Here is a 22,163-nt window from a genome sequence, read left to right on the forward strand (position 1 = left end):
TCACTTGAATTCATTAGCATATCCACCTGCTTCAGCATTATAATGTAGAAGATTAGGTAGTGGAAGAAAAAGTAAAGAACGAAATGAATCAAAAACAAAAATTATTGCACACATTAGATAAGGTGTAAGAAGAATTGTAGCAGTTAAAATGATAACAGTGGAAGAACAAAGATGGTACCTCCTCCAAGTTTCTTTAGCAGCAGTGCCAACAACTCTGTGACTTGTCCTCCTCCACACCCCTTTTACCAAGTGGAGTGCTTGCTTTTGGCTTTAGGGGGCATGTCATGACATTCAATCTTCAGGGTGTAAAGTATTAAGAATATCCTATGGTTGATGAATAATGCATGTCATTTCATGCATTACAAACAATATCTGCATAAGACAGTGAGAAGACAATTGAGCCATGGCCAACCTAATCTGGAGAAGGCAGATAAAATAATGTATTGCTGCCTTCTGTCTCATATGATTCAGTCAGAAAACAACAGGGTGCATGAGAGAAGATGAATCATATGACGATGATATGAATTCACTGTTCTCACCTACTAACTGGAAGATATGGCTGATGGGTTAGTGGATAACTAGAGTAGAAGACACAGGATTAAGCAATCCCTAATTCAAACCTCCTACTACTTGTGAAGAATAAAGCAGAGCTATCTTAGGGTACATTTCAAAATATATTTGAAATGTGTATGGAGGGCTGATGTACATTATAAATAAGAAATGATTAATGATAATTTTTTAAAAATCACATTTAACACTACCTTAGGGTAGTATTTAAGTATTTGTTCAATGTTGTAGTGAGAATGTCTAATGCATTTGGACATTATTTACATGATGCTAATATAGTTTTTCAAATTTCTAAAATATCGTATGATATTATTTAAAATCATAAGATTGTCACTGCATAATAGAAACTCTAACCTTTGTTTTCTCTTTCATTCTCTGGATTTTTGTTGTCATCTATTCTCTCACAAGTCTGAAATTTTATTTATTTATTTTTAAAGATTATTTTATATTCATACATATGTTTCTATTTATTTATTTATTATATATCTAGCCATACAAATTTTTTTATAATATTACGTGTGTGTTATTTTTGAGTAAATACTAAAAATATGAGAATGATAAATTTATCACATAATATACGGTGAACTTTTGAGATATAATTTTACCAAAGTGACACTTACGTCAATACAAATTTAAAATATAATTTTCATATATTATATATCAAGCACTCAAAGTATTCTACAATTGGATATTCACTCAAATACCTTTCTTCAAATACATATTAAAAATATAAATATATTTCCAAATATAACTTTAGTCATGGAGAGAAAAAGAGAAGAAGGATTGAGAGAGCATAGCACCTCTTAGCAAGGTGAAGCTCTCCTCTATCTTTTTAATTTCCAACAGCATATTATCTCTAATTTTATAATATGTAACTTTATATTACAATTTTGAGAGATCGTGACGAAAGATTTAATTATTTTGAATTTTAATGAGTGGAATTTGAATCATTAAAATATTGATAGGAACCTCACTTATTATAAATTGACATAATACATTTGTCTAACTAGAAAAAGAAACTCTTATATGAGGTATCAAATGGTGAGAGACAATGATAGTGAAATCGACAGTGAGATGGAACGGAAAGCTTTGGAGTTTGTATTCAACACCGACATGGGAATGTGATTGATTGTGAGATTGGTTGATATTTCCTAAGCTTATCTAGCAGTGTTATGATGGTTAGGTCAAAGAAGGAGTTCATGCTTGATGTGGTTGAAACTCACATGAGATTATTTTTTTCTATGAAAGAGGCATTTGGAGCAATAAAAATAAATCAAAATAGGGATTTTTTTTTCAAATAAAATCCCCCGGAAAAAGATTTTATCGTCTTGCTAAATCGAATATCTTATAAATACTAATGACTACGATATCATTATATATTAGATATCACATTACCTAAAATTCTTTAACAAAGTGTTGGAGATGTATTTTCTAACCCGATACAAATTATATATATATATATATATATAGTTTTAAATAATAATTATTGCAACTCAAGTCCAAATTTTGTTGGTGTTGGATAATATTCAGAGAGTACAGCTTCTTTACTTACCTTAAGAGAAGGCAAGCAATGACTTATCCTACTTACTCCAATAGCACATCAATCAGTCCAACCCTCAACCCATATATCTAATTTTTGTTTCTAGTGGGTGGGAAGGAGACCTTTCCATGGACACCACTCATCACCTACCACCATATTACCTCACCTTCTCCACTGTATGATACTGTCCAAGAGAACCCTACAACAACATTTGCTCATCTAACATATGGACAATCACAATTCCAGTCAGAAGCTGCATTTTGTTTATTTTCAGAGTATGTATGCATTGATGGAAATGTCATGCACAGAATCCAAAATTTTATGGTAAGATATCTTTCACCAATGACAACCTGAGAAGCTGGTATCAATCAACTTCATCCTGCTTAGCAGAAACCTGGGATGATGACCTCAAGAAAATGGCACATGGAATGCACCTTGTTGGTGTGGTGAGCTTTCATTATAATGATTTGAGGACCGAATGTTGTCCCACACCTTTATTATTATTATTATTTTTGTGAAATATGCACAGTTATCATATTGTATTGTATGATCATTTGGTCAAAGACATTGTTGGAGTTAACTAATTTACATATATATATATATATATATATATAATTGTTTTTAACTCCCTAACCAAATGGGAAGAAAAAAGGGGTTATATCTTTCCTTCTGTATGAAGATGGAAAATACATGCACAAAGAGAAGATTTTTTTATTTTTCAGTCCTGTTTTATTAGTCAGAGTGTTGATAAGGGCTTTTTTATGTTCCACAAAAAAGAAAAAAAAAGTCAAATTCCATACTAAATGATGCCAAAGGCCATAGATTGGCACACCCTACATGGCTCCACAGCTCATGATGAGGCCATGCAGCAATTGAGAGTACTGTAGCCGAAAGATCAAAAGATCAAGAAAGGTGAGAGATAAAAGTAGGGAAAGCAAATGGGAGGAAGATTAGGTTCAAATCCAATTGTTACAATTTCCTTGGCTTAATATAAAAAAAAAGTTAATTATGAAGTCAAACGTAATTGATTGTGGGAAGAACTTTTGTTTGGTGGTGTCCATCTAAAGAAGAAGAATCTCCACACCAAACTTTTTGCAACGTAACTTTCTTAGGATATATATATATATATATATATATATATATATATATATATATATATATATATATATATATATATATATATATATATATATATCATCTTGGACGGTATATACCAGTCGGACGATATATTGGTACGCGGATCGCCCGTTATCGGATGGATCATGCTACAATGCTACACTGTAGCAATGCCACAGTACTACTGTAAGAAAAAAAAAATTTAAACTCGTTTAGTAAACCCTGATGTACTGCTTGGTACGTCGGTATTATACTGTACCAAGCCAACCTCGAAACACTGATACGATATAATATTACATATCTTTTATATATATATATATATATATATATATATATATATATATATATATATATATATATATATAATCCCTCCTATCTATTTGATTGTTTATTTTATGTTGGTATTGTAATCATTATTTTATATACAATAAGTCTATGATTATCATATTTATCATTATAAATTTAAGTTTGTCATACATATATTCATGCAAAATGAGAAAATATATATATATGCTCTTATAGTCAACCTTTATGTTCTAATTAATGATAATAATTATTATATAAAAAAATCATTAACATCCTAGTTAGCCTATGGTGTAGACGTATATTTTCATCTTTAAGATGAAAATTAAACTCTTTATTTATCATTTGCACGAACATCAAAGTCGAAAGAGGTTTTTCAATTCAATTCATTTAATGTTTAAGTTAATAACTTGAGATAGGTGAGTGTAAATGGTTAAAAAATAATTTTTTTTATTATGTTAAATATAAACTTTTATATAAGAAATATTGTATGAAAAGATAACATCTAATCATGTTCAACAATATATTTTAATTATGTAAGCAAAGGAAAGATAGCTTATAACAATTTACCTTGAATCCTTATCCACGTGAATAGATAAGTAAATGATAGTCGTCATCTTATCCTTTCACCCTCCATACCATATGAAAGACATATGTCCAATTACTGATGGTCGGCAATGTTCTTTGGATCAATAACCTTTAAAAACATTGTTATATACGAATAATATTAATAATATTTTAGATAAAATATTTATTTTTATATTTTGAGATTCTTTTACCTATAATTTGAAAATAGCATATTATGATTACAAATTTTGATATAACATAATATTCATAGATACATATTCCTTTTTACATTAACAACTGCTACACATGTCAATACTAACATTATCATTCATTCAGTAATCTAATTATCGTTAATATTAGTTTACCTTTTGGGTTTTAAAAGAATTAAGATGAAAATTATTAAATTCAATCATTTTTTGGGATGAATTTTTAACAAGAATAATAGATATGGATGATTTTAATACTAATGAGGATTCAAAAAGTAAATAATAAATCCATAAATAATATAGAAATATATCAAATCATCCCAATCTCCAATCATTATCTATTTACAACTCAATCAATCAACTGAACATAACTGAGTGAAATGGACATGAATATATTTAAGTTAATTTTACTCAAATTATAATTTTTAAATTATTAGATTTATATGGTCCTTTATAATTGGATAAGATATATAATAGAACTAATTGGATTCTGATAATAGATATTATCTAGTAAAAAAGAAGTTCATATTATAATATGATTTCTTAAGGGATGTTTTTGATAGGAGAAACTTTTCTGTTCACGTCTATATAAATAGATAGCACTTCTAAATACTAAACAACGCATCTCATAGAGTATATAGTTTAGAGATTATAGTTTTTTTTATTAATTTTCAATCTAACCGTTTTTATGTAACAGTTTTTATATAATGCTTACATAAATATCATAAAATATTAGACTTGAAATGAACATTTGGATTTGCAAAGAATACAAATACATAAATACAATTAATTTGAGAATAGTTTGCAACGAGGAAGAGTCAAATCCACGTGGCGACCATCCCGCGCACCGAGGTCGCTGATCCTGCCATTGCGTCTGTGTGATATTACCACCCTCCGTACCGAGAAGACGTACTCCCGTTGTCAGAATTGCCGACAAGCGCTGTTCCTCATGAGAGGAGTGCAATTTACAGAATGTGATGAACAATATCAAGTCACCCTCCGATTTCTTCTCCATTTCTTTATTGGTTTTCGTAAATTACCGCTTCTCTCTCTCTCTCTCCGCGAACCTTTTCGTCGTCTCCTCTTTTTGATCTCATTTTGGTCTCCAAATTGTTATTATTAGGGTTTCTTCTCTCTTTGATTGCGGTCGTGTCGGAGAGATTGCGACCCTAAGAACCATCGATTAAGGGTCGGATCTCAGCGTAGGGGGGTGTTCGGAGGGGCATCGGCAATGGCGGATTTCCGGGAGAACGACGCCGATCTGGAATTCCGGCGTGGCCTGGAGGAGCTCGTTCGTGGCCACCTCGACGGGTGCATGACCGCCGCAGCCGCGCTTTCGTCCTCGTCCTGCGCTGGCGGTGGCGGTGGAGAGGAGGACGACGAAGGAGGTGCGGCCTCCGAAGCGGCGGCCGACCAGCTCGCCCGCAGGCGCCGTAGGTCTGACCTCGAGGGCGACGACCTTGCTGAGTCGTCCGCCGCGGCGCGTCGGCATTCGCGGGTTTTTAGCCGCTGGGTCGCGCGCCAGGCGGAGGACATGATCAACACCATCGAGCGGCGGAACCGCGAGTCGGAGCTCATGGCCCTCGCCGGCCTCCACACGGTGTCCATGCTCGATCCTTCTTTCCTTAGGGAGTCGCCCAGGTCGCCGTCGGCAATGGCGGAGAGGCCGGTGGCTGCCCACGCGTCATCGATCCTGCAGATGTGGCGGGAGCTCGAGGACATGACCGCTGCCGCAAGGGCAGAGCAGAGGAGCAACGCAGCAGCTTCTACACTAGGCGGCCGGAACCGCTCTGAAGGGCAGGAGCTTGGTGGCGGCTCTGTTACTGCGAGCGAGAGCGAGTATAACGGTTATGACAATTGGTCTCATGGAAATATGGACTCTTCACAAAGACCAGGGGAGGTTGAGGAGGATGATCACAGGTCAAGTCGGGAGCAGTCTCCTGACCTTGGCGAAGATGCTAGGGAGAGGGTGCGGCAGATTGTTCGTGGATGGATGACGGAGAGTGGGATTGGAGACAATGAATCCAGAATGTCACCTCGGACCGAGACCCAGAGAGCAGAATGGCTTGGGGAGGTAGAAAGGGAGAGGGTGAGATTGGTGAGAGAGTGGATGCAGATGACCAGCCAGCAGCAGAGAGATGCCCGTGCTCGCAGGAGGGAGGAGAGGGAGAGGGGGAGGGAAAGGGATGAGTCTGCTACAGATCATGAGGATGGCCAGCCAGAGCATGTCAGACGAGAGTTGTTGAGGCTAAGAGGCAGGCAGGCTAGGCTTGAGCTTATCATGAGGATGGCAGCTGAGAGGCAGAGGGAGATCCAGACATTGTCAGAACATCGGGCAGTTTCAGAGTTCACTCACCGTAATCGCATTCAAGTGAGTGGTTTGATAATTTTGAATTCATTAATGACCACTTAGAAATATAAGAATCTTAAAATGATTGATGTGTATTTTCCAAAATTACCTGACTTTATCTCTTCTATAAACATGTTTGTAATCCTCCTTAGCTTCTATTGCAATTTGGAAATCTCAGTCCATACTCTTAATGATAATCATTTGTGTGGAAGACAAGGAGCAGTTGTGTGACTATAATCACCACTTATACCTAAGAAACTAATAAATTTATGTTACTACTATATACAACTCTCGAAGACCTTTTTTTTGTTGATTTAATGTGGTCAAAAATTACAATCTAGATCTAATGTCACATTTTTCATTCATCCATTGGGCTGGTTTATTTTTTATTGAAAATAAACATTTAATGAGTTTATTTTTTATTTGAAGAATATAAGCTGGTTTTTGTTTCCTTCATCTTTCAAGTCTGAATAAGTTACTAGGACTGGGATGTTGGGATGTTAAGGGTACCTTTATTTCTATCACAGTTGAATGCAATGCGTTGTCTTTACTAAATATCTAAGTTCTCTAGTTTCACTAATGTTAGAGGCAAGACAAAGGGAAAGTATACAAGCATACCATTTGATGAATGAATAGGAGGATGCAATATGAAGTGAGAAGACAGTATTGAAGGTATAGGCATAAGAATGTTGATTACAAGGATTTAAATCTTGGTTTGTTACTGTTGGATAATCTACGAGACCGGTATGGTAAACCATGATTGATTATATGATGCATAAATTTGAAAGCTCTTTGTTCTAACAAAAACTCATAATGGGAAATAATATTTTTCTTTAAGTTATGTCATCCATTGGATATTGATGTTATTGCAGACATGAGAAATCTCATTTTCTTTTGAACAAGAAGCACTATATCACTTCCTCAGGTTCACGATTGATGTTAATAAGCCAAATTATTATGATCAATCCATTAACCTAGTTGAGCTGATTACCTGTTTCTGAATTTCCTAAATAATGGTACACTGTAAGCATTTTTTCCCCTTAATTATGCTCTTTAATTTACTGATTTAAACTGTTTACCCTTTAACAAAAATTACATTTTTGCTTCTATCTGATGAATCATGGGGACATTTTTTTGCCTGTTGGAAGCCTAACTATTTTGATTTCTCAGTCACTACTGAGAGGAAGATTTTTAAGAAATGGCTTACCAGCACAAGATGATCAGGAGAGGCCACCTTCAGCAGCAGAAAGGGAGTTAGGTCAGCTAAGACAACATCACCGTGTCTCTGGTCTACGGTAACTTCATTTCCTTTTTCTGTTACTAATAAGTTATCCACTCGATATCGATCAATATCTTATAAGATTGGAATTTTTTATGGATCTAGTTTAATGTTTGCCTTTTGATTTTAGCTATTCATCACGATTTGACCTTGTGCATTAAATATTGCCTTTAGAAGCATGGGGTTGCATTTTCCTATTGTATTTTAGGTGGAATATATGTATGTGTAAGTTAAGGTGTTGTCCATATTGTGTTATATGCCATAGTTGAGTCAAGGATTGTTGTTCCCAAGGTCGATAGACAAGCTGACAGTGATGTAGCAGCCATGTTGAGGACAAGGTTCTGATCCTAGTTGATTACTTCTGCAAGATAAAGAATCTAAAGGGTGTCAGAATTGGCTCTGGTAGTGATCCTCCGATGCCTAACTTTGTCAATGATGAGAGGAAGAAAGGACAGCAATAAGATATGAACTTCTTAGGTCTTCATAGGTGAATTTGAATGGAACTGATCTGAGCTCTTGACTTAAGTGTCAGTGTAAAACAAGCAAGTGAAGATCTTAGAAGAAAATACCATGTTGGAAAAAGTTGAATCTTTGATCTTGTGGATTGGAAAAATAAAAACTATATATATGGCAGCATATTTGCTATGTTGGTTCTCTACATTATGTGTTATTCGCAGGATTTGTCACCCTGATATGTCTGATTTGTCAAGGTGACTTTGGAAAATTGTCCTTGTTGGGAAAATGATTGGGGTTGGCTAGGATTGTGTGTTTGTTGGAATGGGTTGATCCTCTCCAAAACATCCAATCGCAGTATTTTCTCATCTAGCAGGTTAGCCAATTTGATTGATTGATTTGGGTTTCAACATTTTTAGAATCTATATTATCAGACAAAGTATGTTTTCCATCACTTTGAGTAATCAGCTCTGATCCTTTTCACCCAATTCAATCTTTTCCCCTCTTATTGGTCACTAAAAGAACGGTGTACACTGTACACAAGACCTGTCATTCATCTCTTTGACTTTCCTCTCCTGATCTTCACACAATCTTAGTCAGATTCTGTTTTTTTCAGCCTATCATTTCACTAAAAGAAAGAAAAGGTCACTATTGTACCTTACCCTTGAGCTTAGTTTTGCCTTTATTATTTTTTTATGGTAACAAAAGCATATAATTTAATGTTTCTGGTTGTGCTAGTTTCTTTTTTGGATGACATGTATTGTGAACTTTATAGTTATGTTGGGGCTATGTTTGATGAGGTTTAGACTTTGCGATTCTTTTTGCCTCTTTTCTTTTGAAAATTTTCATCTCATTTAAAATTTTTCTTCATCCAAAGTACTACCGCTCTGTTCTTGATAAGCATACCTTAAATGAACTTTAGTACAAGAAAGATAGTGCTGTCAAGTGATTGTGCAAAAATAAATTAAATGGATATGACAAGTCTCACATTTTAGATGTCTGTCCTTGACAAACATAGTGACAAGTCCTAAATGTCATAGGCACTAGTCTGACAGGCAGTGATTTTGCCTCACATTCTACCCTCAAGTTGGGGTATTTTTGTTAGTGCTCTTCAGAATAATTTTAATTTGCATGGATAATGCTTCTATCAACTTTCCTTCTTCAAATGTTAGAAGTTAATGATTATTAGCAAAATTGCAATTATAACCATGAAATCTTATTCATAAAGTCCCAGTTAGAATTTTGTACCCTTTTTCTAAAAAAAGAAATTGTCATAAAATTGCCAAATATTGCTTAGCAATATCTTTTGTTCTAAAACAGGTACACTTTTTATCTCTTCCTTCCTGAGATCAAGTAACTAAGGGTTTCATAGGTCAGTGAAAATCATTAATGACAGCTGTATGAAGAGGCACACAATGCAAATATTGGTCAGTTTTGGAGGGTATTGATGGAAAGGCCAACTCTAGAGGGCATATATATATATATATATATATATATAAGTGTAGGTACTTCAGGGGATATATTTTCAAACATGTTACTTAGTATGTTTAGATGAGTATTGACCACCAATATCTACAAAAGCCATTTTTTTGATCCCTCATGGATAATCATTTATTAGGGTCGAAGCTTTAAATGTGGTTGCAGTTAAATGGTTTGCTACTTATTCTAGCTCACATAGCATTGAAGAAATTAAGTGGCTTTGCTTCAGCTTCTCTTTCTTATGCAGGACAAGTATCAACGATCGATATTGTATGGCGACAAATTTTTTTTAATAAAATAGTGCTTTTCTGCTTTCCCATGTTATTAGGCTGATTATTGTTAATAGGGATGCATTCATATTGTTTTGATTCTTTTATATCAAAAAGTGTGGACAATAAGTCACGGCCCCTCTATTCAGTTTCTGCTGCTTGAGAAGGATAAAGGTGAGGTCCACAAAGTGTTTTATGAAAATTTTATTCATGTGCATTGTATTGTTGATTTGTTTAAAGATTATATTTTCTTCTGGTTTCTTCTTTCTTTCTGAAAATACCAAGTGATTCTTTTTGTTGTAACTAGGGAGGGGTTTCGGTTCCGACTAGAGAATATTGTTCGTGGTCAAGCAATCAGCCATCCTGATACTTCAGCAAATCAAAGTGTTTTTGTGACTGATCAATCTGAAGCAAGCACTGTAGCAGAGTTACTGAATGACAACCATGAAGAGGCCCAAACTAGAAGTGAGGATATTAATGTTCTGCAAACAATAGAGTCACGGGAAACACCTGAGTTAGACAGTGGTAGTCCTAATGATACTCTCGACATGCAAGAATATGCTACTGAGGTAATAGGACAGCAAGAAGAGAATAGAGAACGTGAGAGGGGAGGCTGGGAACCAAATGCAGATGGTGGTTTTGGTGATTGGCATGAAGAAACTGAGGAAGGATTTAATGGGAACCTCCAGGAAAACATGGATCAGGATTGGCCCTATCAAACGACGGCAGGGTATGATGTTGGAGAAGATAGTCGTATGCCAGAAGTTCACGAAGAATGGCATGAGGATGAACCTCCTGATGCTGCAGAAACTTGGCAGGATGAACTTCAGTCAGATCCTCCGATAGATCGAAGGTCCAGTCCAATTAGAAGAGGTAATAGATTTATTCCACCTGATGATGAAAATGTATACAGCATGGAGCTCAGGGAACTCCTTAGCAGGTAAGACTGATTCTTAACATCAGTGGTTATTATATTTATTCGTTGTTTAGTTATTGAATCTTTGTGACATTTGCAGGAGAAGTGTTTCTAACCTTCTTCATAGTGGGTTTCGTGAAAGTTTAGATCAATTGATACAATCCTATGTTCAACGACAAGGTAGGACCCCATTTGATTGGGATCTGCAGAGACCACTGCCTACCCCTAATCCAGGGGACAATCAAGACCAACGAGGGTATGATCCAAATCAGAACATTCAGGATCCTGTTGCTAGGCGGAATAATGTGTTCCCACCTCCACCCTTGCCGCCTCGACCACCACTGTGGCACTCAGACCTGCATCACAACAATTGGGCCAGGCAAAATATGCATCGTTCAGAAATTGTGTGTCATCTTTCTCATATATATAGTTTTTTTTTTCACTTTGGCCACAAAAAATAGATATTTTAAAGCCAGTAAAAGATGCTGCTCGAAAGTCGAAACTGACTTATGCTTTGATAGTGGTGCGCTTTTTTCTAAACCGAATGATGGACATCAGCTTTTTTCTTCTTTTTTTTTGGTGGGGGGGGTGGACTTGTTGGTTTCACCATGATGCATGTACTTAACATCTTTTGTCCAATTTATGACTATTCTAATGATCATAGCTCTTTTAACTTTTTATTACTGGCTTGGTCATGGCTATAGGAATTCCATCTCTAGCTGAAGCTGATACTACTACATGTATCATATGCTTATGTGTAGCTTTGGCCCTGGAACTAAACAGCTCCTATTTTGATGCAGGAGTGGGATGCTATTAATGACCTTAGGACAGAAATGGCTAGGCTGCAACAGGGGATGAGTAATATGCAGAGAATGCTCGAGGCTTGCTTGGATATGCAAGTCGAGTTACAACGTGCAATTAGACAAGAAGTATCTGCAGCTTTGAATCGAACTGATGGAGGTCAGTATCACTTCTTGTTGTGTATATATACTTCTTGTTGTATATTATCATCTGCATTTTATATGAACAAAAGGCTTATGCTCTATAAAGCCATACCAAAATGAGTTGTTGGGAGTGTGATGTTTGTTTTTGGTATATTAAGTATTAACATGCTTTTATTTTCTTGGTCACTGTGATATTCCCTTAATGATCCACATGTTTATGTTGAACCAATCACATATTATTAATCTTCAGCTTTCTTCTGTTGACCTTTAAGTTCTTCACCCATGCACTGATGCAACGATTCCATTAGTGATTCTCTTTTCATCTTTTGATATGCATTGGTGACTAATGACCTATATTATTCTTATCACATGAATATGTTGTACTTCCTAGTGCTCTTTTGACCATGTACCTGTGTTTAGTACAAAAGCCTGTTTGGCATTGATCCAGTTATTATAAGTGCTTGAATTTAAAATTTTAGGCAATCCTCAATTTTGTTCCTTACATTTTGTTGTCGTATTTCTTTGGTTCACTTTGAAAGTTTGAAACATGTTCGGTGAACTTGAAAGCTGCCACTTCCAAGGAGGCAGTAAGCCTGTCGATGCAAATGAGCATCATCCAAGTCAATTACTAAGGTGTTTGAGTTCAGATTTCTATGTTACATAAATAGTTAAATTCCAAATTCAGGCCATGCTGAAGCTTGTGTTGTTTGTTGAGCATGACTGATAGATGTAGTGGGCAGCATCATGGAGCAGAAAATAATACAAAATTGTTATATATGCATATCAGTTTAGAGATCAAGAGTGAAGAAGCACAAAGGTTAGAAATATATACGTTTTTGGAAATACAAATTCATTAAAAACAACAGATCCTTTATCTTTTCTCTAGTAACTGCATTCCCTTTTGATAAAAACTGGATAGAAATAGAAATATGTAAGATAGCCAGGTCTTGTTAAATATTTGTTGGTATATGTCTAGTATCATGAAGACATACCAAGTCTTCTGGGAAACTTTGGATCAAGAAAAAAAGGGACTGCTGCATAGTCTGGATAGACTCGTATCTGGCTCAAGTCTGAATACTACTGCTTGATTTGGAGTCATTAGGTGTCTCTCTGACATCAGGCTGCTTCATGTTTCAGGGCTCACCGGGGAATCATCGGAGGATGGTAGCAAGTGGGATCAAGTAAGGAAAGGGACATGTTGCGTTTGTTGCGATAATCATATTGATTCTCTCCTCTACAGGTCCCTTCCTCCTCCCTCTTAAAATTCAGCTAGAATTAATGCACAAATACATGTGATACTCATATTTCTTTTTCCCCTGCGGCCTCAGATGTGGGCACATGTGTACTTGTTCCAAGTGTGCCAGTGAGTTGGTTCGAAGTGGAGGCAAGTGTCCATTGTGCCGCGCACCAATCGTTGAGGTGGTCCGGGCCTATTCAGTGCTGTAAGGTCTCGGAATCTTGACATGACTAAAACGGGGGGAAGCAAAGGCTGCTGGGTGTCACATTTTGAGTGGTAATTGTTAATAAGTGTCGAGTTTTGTGTTGTTAACCTTTGTTTCTTCAAAATATTTTTCTTTTTTCTTGGGTGGTGGTGTCTTGGAGCAGCAAAAAGAAAAGAAAAAAACAAAAAAGAAAAGGAAAAGGTATCGAGTGGACTGATTGATTGGCACCGTGGATGCACTTTTGATGGTGAAATTGAAATTTATCAATGTGATTCTTTGGTTGTAATTGTGTTTAGCTGTATATTGAACGCTCCATCTGTAACGCATTTGGATTACCACGATGGTGTTTGAATCATCCTTTTTTTTTTTGGAGATCTAATAAAACCCTCGCTTTGTGCCTCCTTTTTTCTTTTCCCCTGTATATAACCGTTTTTTTTTCCATCTCCGATATTGTCTGCCTGGTTATCCTTTTCAAGCTTTTCCATCCTTTTCTGATAGTTCTCATATATATAATTTATTTGTTTCCGAAAGCCAATTGTATTATTTGTCACAACGTATGTCATCATCCGGTGCTATGGACTAATTAAACTATTAGTATCATTGAGTAGGATACATAAATTAATAATAATATAACAATCAAAATTTTATAAATTAATTTTAATCAAAATGTAAAAGTGAAAGGAAATATATTATTAGTTAATCATTATTCGTTAGACATGTAATCATCATTCGTTTTTCAACTTTGATCTTTGTACATGTGGCATCTCGGGAGCTAAAGTTTTCACCTCGAAGTCATCTCATGGGTCTGGACCACTCCAGTGACCAAGACGTCAACGATATTTTTCCTCATAATTTTAGCATTAGAAGGAGGGCTCGGAAACGCTTGTCCACCAACCCTCTCAATGAACACTCGAGCAAGAAGGCTCTTCCCTCTTCGTATTAAAATTTATTATGAACTATGAAAAGGAATTTGGTAGGGATTGAAGCATAAGATCCACACAGGTTATCCTCTATGATCATTCCTAGACCCGTGAGTTTCTCTATCTACTCAATCATCTTTAGGACATGGTTCTGAACCGGTGTCCTCTTAATCATCCTAGCGCGGAAGAAACTCTTGGATATCTCATATCATTGAGTCATTCCTTGTTCCTTAAACAGTTTACAGATATGTAGGAGAATGGATCTGGTATCCATCTTTCATGATGTCTTTGTAACTCAAGAGTCATGGAGCCCAATATGTAACATTGAGCAACAGTAGAGTTATCTATATACTTCACATAGCAAGCGATCTCATCCTCGCTTGCCCTTCCTCGGGCGTAGGCATAACTGTATCAAGGATGTACGCGATTTTTTTCGCCATGAGAACAATTCTCAAGTTATAGAGTCAATCTGTATAATTCGAACCAATGAAGCAGTTGACATCAAGTATACCACGTAAGAGATTTGAAAGCGATATTTTCTAAAAATAAAGATGTAGTAGAAATAAATAACATGCATATTTTATATAAAAATAAACAAATAAGATATGAACTTCTATTTTACTCCCGCTATTTTTCTAGCGAGTCACACTAAGCTCAAAAGGTAGGCAACTCTTACCGATCACAACTCCTTATGATTCTTGTCTTGTTCAGCCTCCGAACCACCATGGTCTCGAGGGACTCGACCAACTATGATGTTCGGTTAAATCAACACTATCGTTACAAAATGAGTCTGATTCGATGATATACCCTCAAGGGATTCGACCAAGTACACCATGTCCACAGGTCATCGGTGACTTTTCTCTGTCATAGGCAAGATAGTGAATCACGATACAGGTGAGCCTCGAGGGACTCGACCAACTCAACCTATATCGAGAATCGGTTCCTACCTATAACCATGGAAGGTCACGTGGGTCAATCTAATTTTCTCACATTTACCGACTTAATATTATCGAGAGAGGAGATTTTGATTTAGTCTTCTAATATGACATGTCACACACATACATATTTAATGTATATCTATATCACATGCAAATATATATACACATTTGGTATGTGTACAAGCAATCCACATATCACATGAGCAATCGCACCAGATGATCGGGACCACAACCTAATGTGATTAAGCCCGAGCCAGTGGGCCTAATCACTCACATCAAGATCTATGTGTACAACGGTGTATCCTTATGCCCTGTGATCACCCATCTCGTTCTCGTCGTCATCCCGACGCATCTCCATGCATCGTGATCGTCTGTCTCGGCCTCATGGGTCCCACTATTGTTTTCACACTCTCGTTGTGCCTTCTCATGTGATTACAACTTAATCATAGGCACACATGCCTAATAATAAATAAAAAATAAAGTGATGGCTCACAGGCCCCAATAATAATAATAATCACAAGTACACACATATCATATGGTCAATGATTATCTGTCCACATCATATATCACAGGTAAATATCATTATGTAAGACTACTAGATAATAATAATAATAATAATAATAATAATAATAATAATAATAATAATAATAATAATAAATAGTTTAATTAATTAATATTTTTGAAATCAAGAATATATGTAGGGAATTTTTTAAATTATGAGGGGTATTTTGGTGATTTAAACAAAGGATGGAATTCAAAATTTCTAAAATTTCTTGGGGCAAAACTATCTTTTGCCAAGAACCCTACTATGCCTTCTCCTTTGCTATGATGCAGCTACCACCACCTTGCCGGCAATGGCCGTTGTAGGGTTGGGGTGGGGCGGGGTCGTAGCCTATGCACGAGGTCGACGCTACCCCTACGGGCGAGTGCCCCTGTGGGTGAGCGTCGCTGCGGGCGCGCCCGTAGGCGTTGACCGCCCTTGTGGGCAGGCCGACTACAGGCGCCACCTACCCTTGCAGGCACCATTGCAGGCGAGCTGCCTATAGTTGTCCACCAACAACCGACCGCCTACAAGCAGATTGCCAACGTTACAAGCAGTGTTTGGCCACTTCTACGAGGGCAGCAAGGGCATCAACAATTGCTGCCCTTTCTCGCCTTTTGCGTCAATGATTTTGACGTCAAAAGTCTTCCTAAAACATAACATAATTCAAAACCAATCTTTCACATGAACAACTTGTCTCTGATACCACCGTAGGGAATCTTGGGGATGACATCACATGCGCAGTGGAAGAACAAAAAACAAAAATCTCAAATTTCCCATAAATTGTATTCATCATCATGTGAAGATTGATGCGCAAAATCCATAAAACTGAAAAACTGCGTATATGAAAGATTGTGTTACATAAGGAGATCGTATATCCCTGAATCCCTATAGATCTATAGGAGAGGGTGAAAGAGGTCAAGCGTCCTTCTCTATAGCGGTGATCCACATAGCAATGTTGCGATAACGCTTCTCAAATCTCCAAGCCTGCTATCAGAGGAGGAGAAGGGAAGAGGAGAATAGGAAGTGACAATTAAGAGAAACTCTAGCCCATGAACCTTTAATTCCCTCCTATTTATAGAGGCCCCCTATCAACTAAATCCTGATGGATTCTGCTCTATTGGGTATTGGATCTCCATCCAACTACCCAAGCCTCTTAGATTAGTAGATCTCTATCCAATAATCTCTCATTGGCTCTTATTGGATCACATTCATATGATCCAATAATTCATTGGCTTATTGGATATCCAATAAGATATGAGCTTTGACGGATATCTCATATTTGAACCTCTACTAGTCATAATGTCTACCATATGTGTGTGACCCTCTAGGCCCAATATCGAGTTAGCCGTGAGTCATACCTGTTAGAACTTCTTTTGGCTTACTGAATTAATATCTCCATAATAATTCACTCGACTTATCGACTGCGGACGTACTATGTCACTACGTCGTAGTCCCCAGACGATACAGGGGAATTCAATCTATTAGACCTGACTGTCCTCAGTTACTGTGTACCTATAGTCCCTTATTCATCTAATATCTCAAAGACTGTATACCAGACATGGTGTTGTCAGACCTATACGGTTTCTATTCTAGTTTCACTCTAATCGGATTCTCTCAGAGAATATTTTCTCTCTCAATCTGAATGACCCTAACCAGGGATTTGTTTGAGCAAAAATATATGTGATATTCCTCTCATGACACTGAGAGTGGATGATTCTCTATCGACACTTAAGAGTCCTCGTAAAGTTGGCTACCACTCCCGATCGGTTATGCTAGATTTGAAATTTTTAGACCTATAAATCTGGTATCAAATAGTGGAGTACTCATATAGGACATCCTTGGTATCTCAAGTATAAGGATTAAATATACCATTAAGACTATGAAATTATTGTCTGACAATAAGGTATCATCAGTCATTCAGCATTCTGTGAGCAGATCAATCAGTGAACTCATTCTCCAATGAGCACCGTATCCCTAGTATCCCCACACAAGCAGTTATGCGACCAGTCGCCTCCATCATATGTACGTGTATACATTACACCATTTTTGTCTAGTTATCTCAATATCTCTCTCGAGTAACCTATGACTGAGATTATTTAGGGTATGTGTTTAAAGGTGAATCAATCACATTATCGTGATCTCATCAAGATCTGATTCTAATTGCACATATCTATGAACATCACAATATATTCATACAACAAACAATATAAAGTGATAAAATGTTAATATATAATAAGTAAAAAGAGTGTGTATCATATCACACGTGTCATCACTCACGTGATTGGCTTGCAAGACACCTATGACTAGTACTCGAGACATATGAGTCGGAAAAACTTGACCCGTGTGAGGTCCTGAATGCACTCGTGTTCGATGAATAAAATGTCGTACTTCAAACTCCTCTCGCAAAAGCCCCAAAGCATGATTAGGGGAGAGGGTACAAATGAAAGGGAATACACTATTGACTAATCATTATCTGACACGTAACTATCACATGGAGTTCTCGTTCGGAGGAAAAGATCCAGATCACTATTCACCTGTTTGTTCGCATGGACACGAGTCCAATACAAGTCTATAGCAAATAGTTCGGAATTGTTCCCCCTTGTTGTCCACTTGGACAAACGGTCAAGAGGGGATTGTTGGGGCGATTAGAGGCTCCCTTTTCGTAAAATATTCTATAAAATATTTTTTTATTAGATATAAAAACTCATCTTTACTACGATGAGAGAAAACTTACTTTTTTTTTTTACTATTCACATCCGCACTCATATATTTCGGATTACTAATATGGACATCAAAAGGACCGAGTTTGAAAACCTCTTTCGACTTCGATTTTTGTACAGGTAACACCTTGAAAACTTAACGTTTTCACCTCGGACAATCATGCACATACTAGTCTGAATCACATCGGGTTAACTAAGACATCAATAATATTTTTCAGATAAATTATTATTATTATTAAAGCTAATCCCGGAACAATCTGAGTTACTAAGAGTGTTCATGGAACGAAGTGGAACCAACTCGGGTTCACTTTTGGTACTCAACCACGGCGTAGAACGGGTCCAAGTAGATGGCCCTGAAGGCGGTGAATCCGACGACGCCGCCGAGCTGCCGGAACTCCTCCTCGGTGCGTTCTCTTCCCAGCGTCCGGTAGATCGCCATCACAAAGATGTCGCCCTCCAGCAGCGCCCGCGTCCTCCGGCTGTTGTCGGTCTCCACCGGTAGCACCGGCTCACAAGCGATCACCTTCCCGCCCTCTGGCAGCGCGTTGTAACAGTTCCTCAGTATCGCCGTGCACTCCTCGTCCGTCCATGTCGTCAGCACCCACTGCACGCAGTTCGCAAGAAGGGATGACAAGTTGGCATCAGAGGAGAGAGATGACAAAACCTTAACAAGTCTGCCTGCAATTGGTTAAAGCTAGCACATAAATTTGGACAACACAAAATACATGTTTTCCGAAAATGAAACGTAGATGTAAAAAAAAATCAAGATAATGTTGATGCCACTAAATAAATAATAAAACGTCTTAAAATATTTTTTTGTTGAAGAAAATGCATCATGGTTTTTACCTATAAATTAAATGGGATAAGCTACAATCAAAATTTATGTTTTAGTTTAGTAATGGACGACATACGGCTACGAGAAACCCAAGCCCAAATTTAGCACTGTATTCGTACCTTCATGAAGATGGCATCACCGGTGGGAATGGATTCGAACATGTTCCCACCCACATGCGTCACCCCTGCAACTCCACACAGACAAAACAAGAAGTGAGTCATTGGAACCAAACTATTTTTCTTGCTCAGACGTAATTGAAATTAAAAAAGCGACAGATATAATTTTAATCTCTATCCCTCCACTTGCATTCCAACAATCAATTGATGTGCATAAGGGAAATCTTGTATCATATGAACGTCTTGTGCTTGGCGGTGTCACATCCACCACCCACCATGGGGGACGTGTCTTCGTCCATCTCGCCGGAGACGCCGGCGAAGCTTCGACGAGGACAACGGATGACCGTAAGTAACTAGGGCAAAATCAAGATTCGTTGCATCTCACTGGCCCTGATGTTGTTCGACGAAATGCCTCAACATCCCACGCTTCGACAAAGACGACAGAACCCACTTACCATGGCCCAACACAACACGTGGCCCGTCTTATGTGCCCCCGAAGTTCTCCCAATTACGCACCTTGGTATATGGACATAGCTATAGTGTGAAGAAGGGATCTCATAGCAAGTAAAAGCGGAGAGTAGGCGTGAAACAGGACGATAACCACCACCCACCCACTTTAGCGTGGGGTGGATGAGGCGGCTAAGATGTGCCGGGAGAGCGTGGGGGTTGTGTGTTAGAGGACTACCGGCCAACGGCGGCGCCTCGGCGACCACCTCTGGCAGATCGAAGTTGATGCCGCGCTTGACGGAGGGGAAGCGTCGCATGATCATGTCGAGGCAGGCGCCGGAGCTGCCGCCGACGTCGACGAGGGTTTCCACGCTCCCGAACCCGGCGGAGCCGTACCCGTCGAGGAGCGCCTCCATGAAGGGTTCCGACACCCCCCACATGGCTCGCTGCATCAGGGCGTTGGCCTCGCGGTCGCCGCCGTAGTAGGCGTAGGCGGGCACCCCGCCGTTGGCGCGGGCGAAGGGCTCCGGCCCGGCCGGGTCGAGGACGGCCTCGTGGAGCCGCGGCCACGCGCGGACCAGCGCGTCCTGGTGGTGCTGCAGCACGTAGGCGGCGTAGGAGGCGCCGTCGCCGGAGGGGACGAGGGTGCGGCCGACGTCGGTGAGGGAGTAGCGGCGAGCGCCGGAGGTGGCGCAGCGGTTCTCGGCGAAGACGCCGTGGCTGGCGAGGAGGCGGAGGAGGCGCTGGAGGACGGACGGGTCGGAGGAAGAGGGCGGCGGGGGGCGGAGGAGGGCGAGGATCTCGGCTGCGGTGAGGGGCGAGTTAGATCCGGACTGCCAGATGGCGTCGGGGACGTTGAGGCGGACGACGGCGTTTAGCGCCATGGGAACGGAGATCATGTTGGCGAGCTCCATCATCGCCAGCCGACCCTGCTTTCCGACCTCCGACGTCGGATCCTCTCGACCGCCACCGCCCGCTGCCGCCATGAGAGACCACGAAGATGGATGAGGGCTGAGTAGTTAAACCATCCCATTCTAGCCAAGATGGATGAGTCCCGTCACCGGTACTAAGGTGACTCCCACTTACCGGAGTCGATTGCGTGCCGCGGCGGACCGATGAGAGGACGAGGGGAGGTGAGCGGACCCACTCACGAGATGCACGCCTCGCAACTATTAATGGAAGAAAAAATAATTAAAAAAATCAGGTGGCCAACAATTTTATTAATTAATAAAATAATTTTTTTTATTGGAGGAGAGTTGAAGTAATTTATTTGTCGGCACAATTTGGTAACACGTCCACAAGCAACCGTCCACAGCCACATTAGTGCCAACAAAGAGCTTTGAAGTTGATACGACGGACCACATCGTTCGGGTACAACGTTAACATGCAAAGGTTGGGACAACGTTACTCCGATGTGACGCCACTCCACAAAGAGTGGAACGACGTCACTTAGGTATGACGCTACTCGAGTATAACGTCGTCTCGCGAAGATAGGGACAACACCGCTCGAGTGTGATGCTGCCCCGCAAAGACAAGGACCGCAGCATCGCTCAAGTACGACGTCACTCGGTGCCAATCCACGCAGGACAATCGATATCAGCACTAAGGGTATGGGTTCACCGCTTAAGGGGTCGACGACCATTAAGAGGCTGGGTACAACCAACCCCCATGGACAGACATAAAAACCCATCGCCTGATCAACACATGGGGGTGTTTTTTTTTCGCTCAAGCACTATACTCTTACTCATCTAAAAGCTAACTTAAACTTCGAACGGGTCGAGTTGGGAAATCCTCCTCCCGACCTTGACTTATGTGCAAGAGCCCAACGACAAAAAAGCAAGCCACCCGCCAAGGGAGAAGATCACCCTTGGGAGACGAGACTCGAACCCGGTCTGATCTGACGCTCGAGCGTCAATGCAAGAGACCATACGTATCAAGGATTCTAAGACAGAGGGCTGTATCGGACACGGGATGGTCGACGCAAGCTCCTGAGACCTAGGTGCCAAATCGAGCAATCTTGTACATCTGGAGTCGAACATAACGGTGCTTACTCCTCGACCGTAAAGAGACACTAACATTCTCTATAAATAAAACCGGCACTATAGTAACAGTGTCATCAGATCTATTGACCCAAAGTTTGAGAACAATACAAACTCTAAATATAATCAATTCATTCAGTCCACTCTCCACGTACAAATGGATGAGATTAGAT

The 22,163-nt window shown here is 39.1% G+C and overlaps 2 protein-coding genes across 2 annotated transcripts; one reads left to right on the forward strand and one right to left on the reverse strand.

Moving 5' to 3' along the window:
* Positions 1-5,342: 5,342 nt before the first annotated feature.
* On the forward strand, positions 5,343-13,717 carry LOC103970641 (uncharacterized). The gene is made up of 7 exons (XM_009384506.3): positions 5,343-6,670; positions 7,820-7,944; positions 10,437-11,069; positions 11,146-11,449; positions 11,846-12,005; positions 13,127-13,229; positions 13,318-13,717. The coding sequence occupies exons 1-7, from the start codon at positions 5,531-5,533 to the stop codon at positions 13,433-13,435; spliced, it is 2,583 nt and encodes an 860-aa protein (XP_009382781.2). The 5' UTR covers positions 5,343-5,530; the 3' UTR covers positions 13,436-13,717.
* A 5,037-nt stretch (positions 13,718-18,754) lies between these two features.
* Positions 18,755-20,927, reverse strand: LOC135627856 (nicotinate N-methyltransferase 1-like). The gene is made up of 3 exons (XM_065134241.1): positions 20,190-20,927; positions 19,508-19,572; positions 18,755-19,157 (listed from the first exon to the last, which is right to left on the reverse strand). Exons 1-3 carry the CDS (start codon positions 20,866-20,868, stop codon positions 18,858-18,860), a joined length of 1,044 nt encoding a protein of 347 aa, XP_064990313.1. The 5' UTR covers positions 20,869-20,927; the 3' UTR covers positions 18,755-18,857.
* Positions 20,928-22,163: the final 1,236 nt, after the last annotated feature.

Source organism: Musa acuminata, chromosome BXJ2-11 (assembly GCF_036884655.1).
Source record: "Musa acuminata AAA Group cultivar baxijiao chromosome BXJ2-11, Cavendish_Baxijiao_AAA, whole genome shotgun sequence".
NCBI classification, from domain to species: Eukaryota; Viridiplantae; Streptophyta; class Magnoliopsida; order Zingiberales; family Musaceae; genus Musa; species Musa acuminata.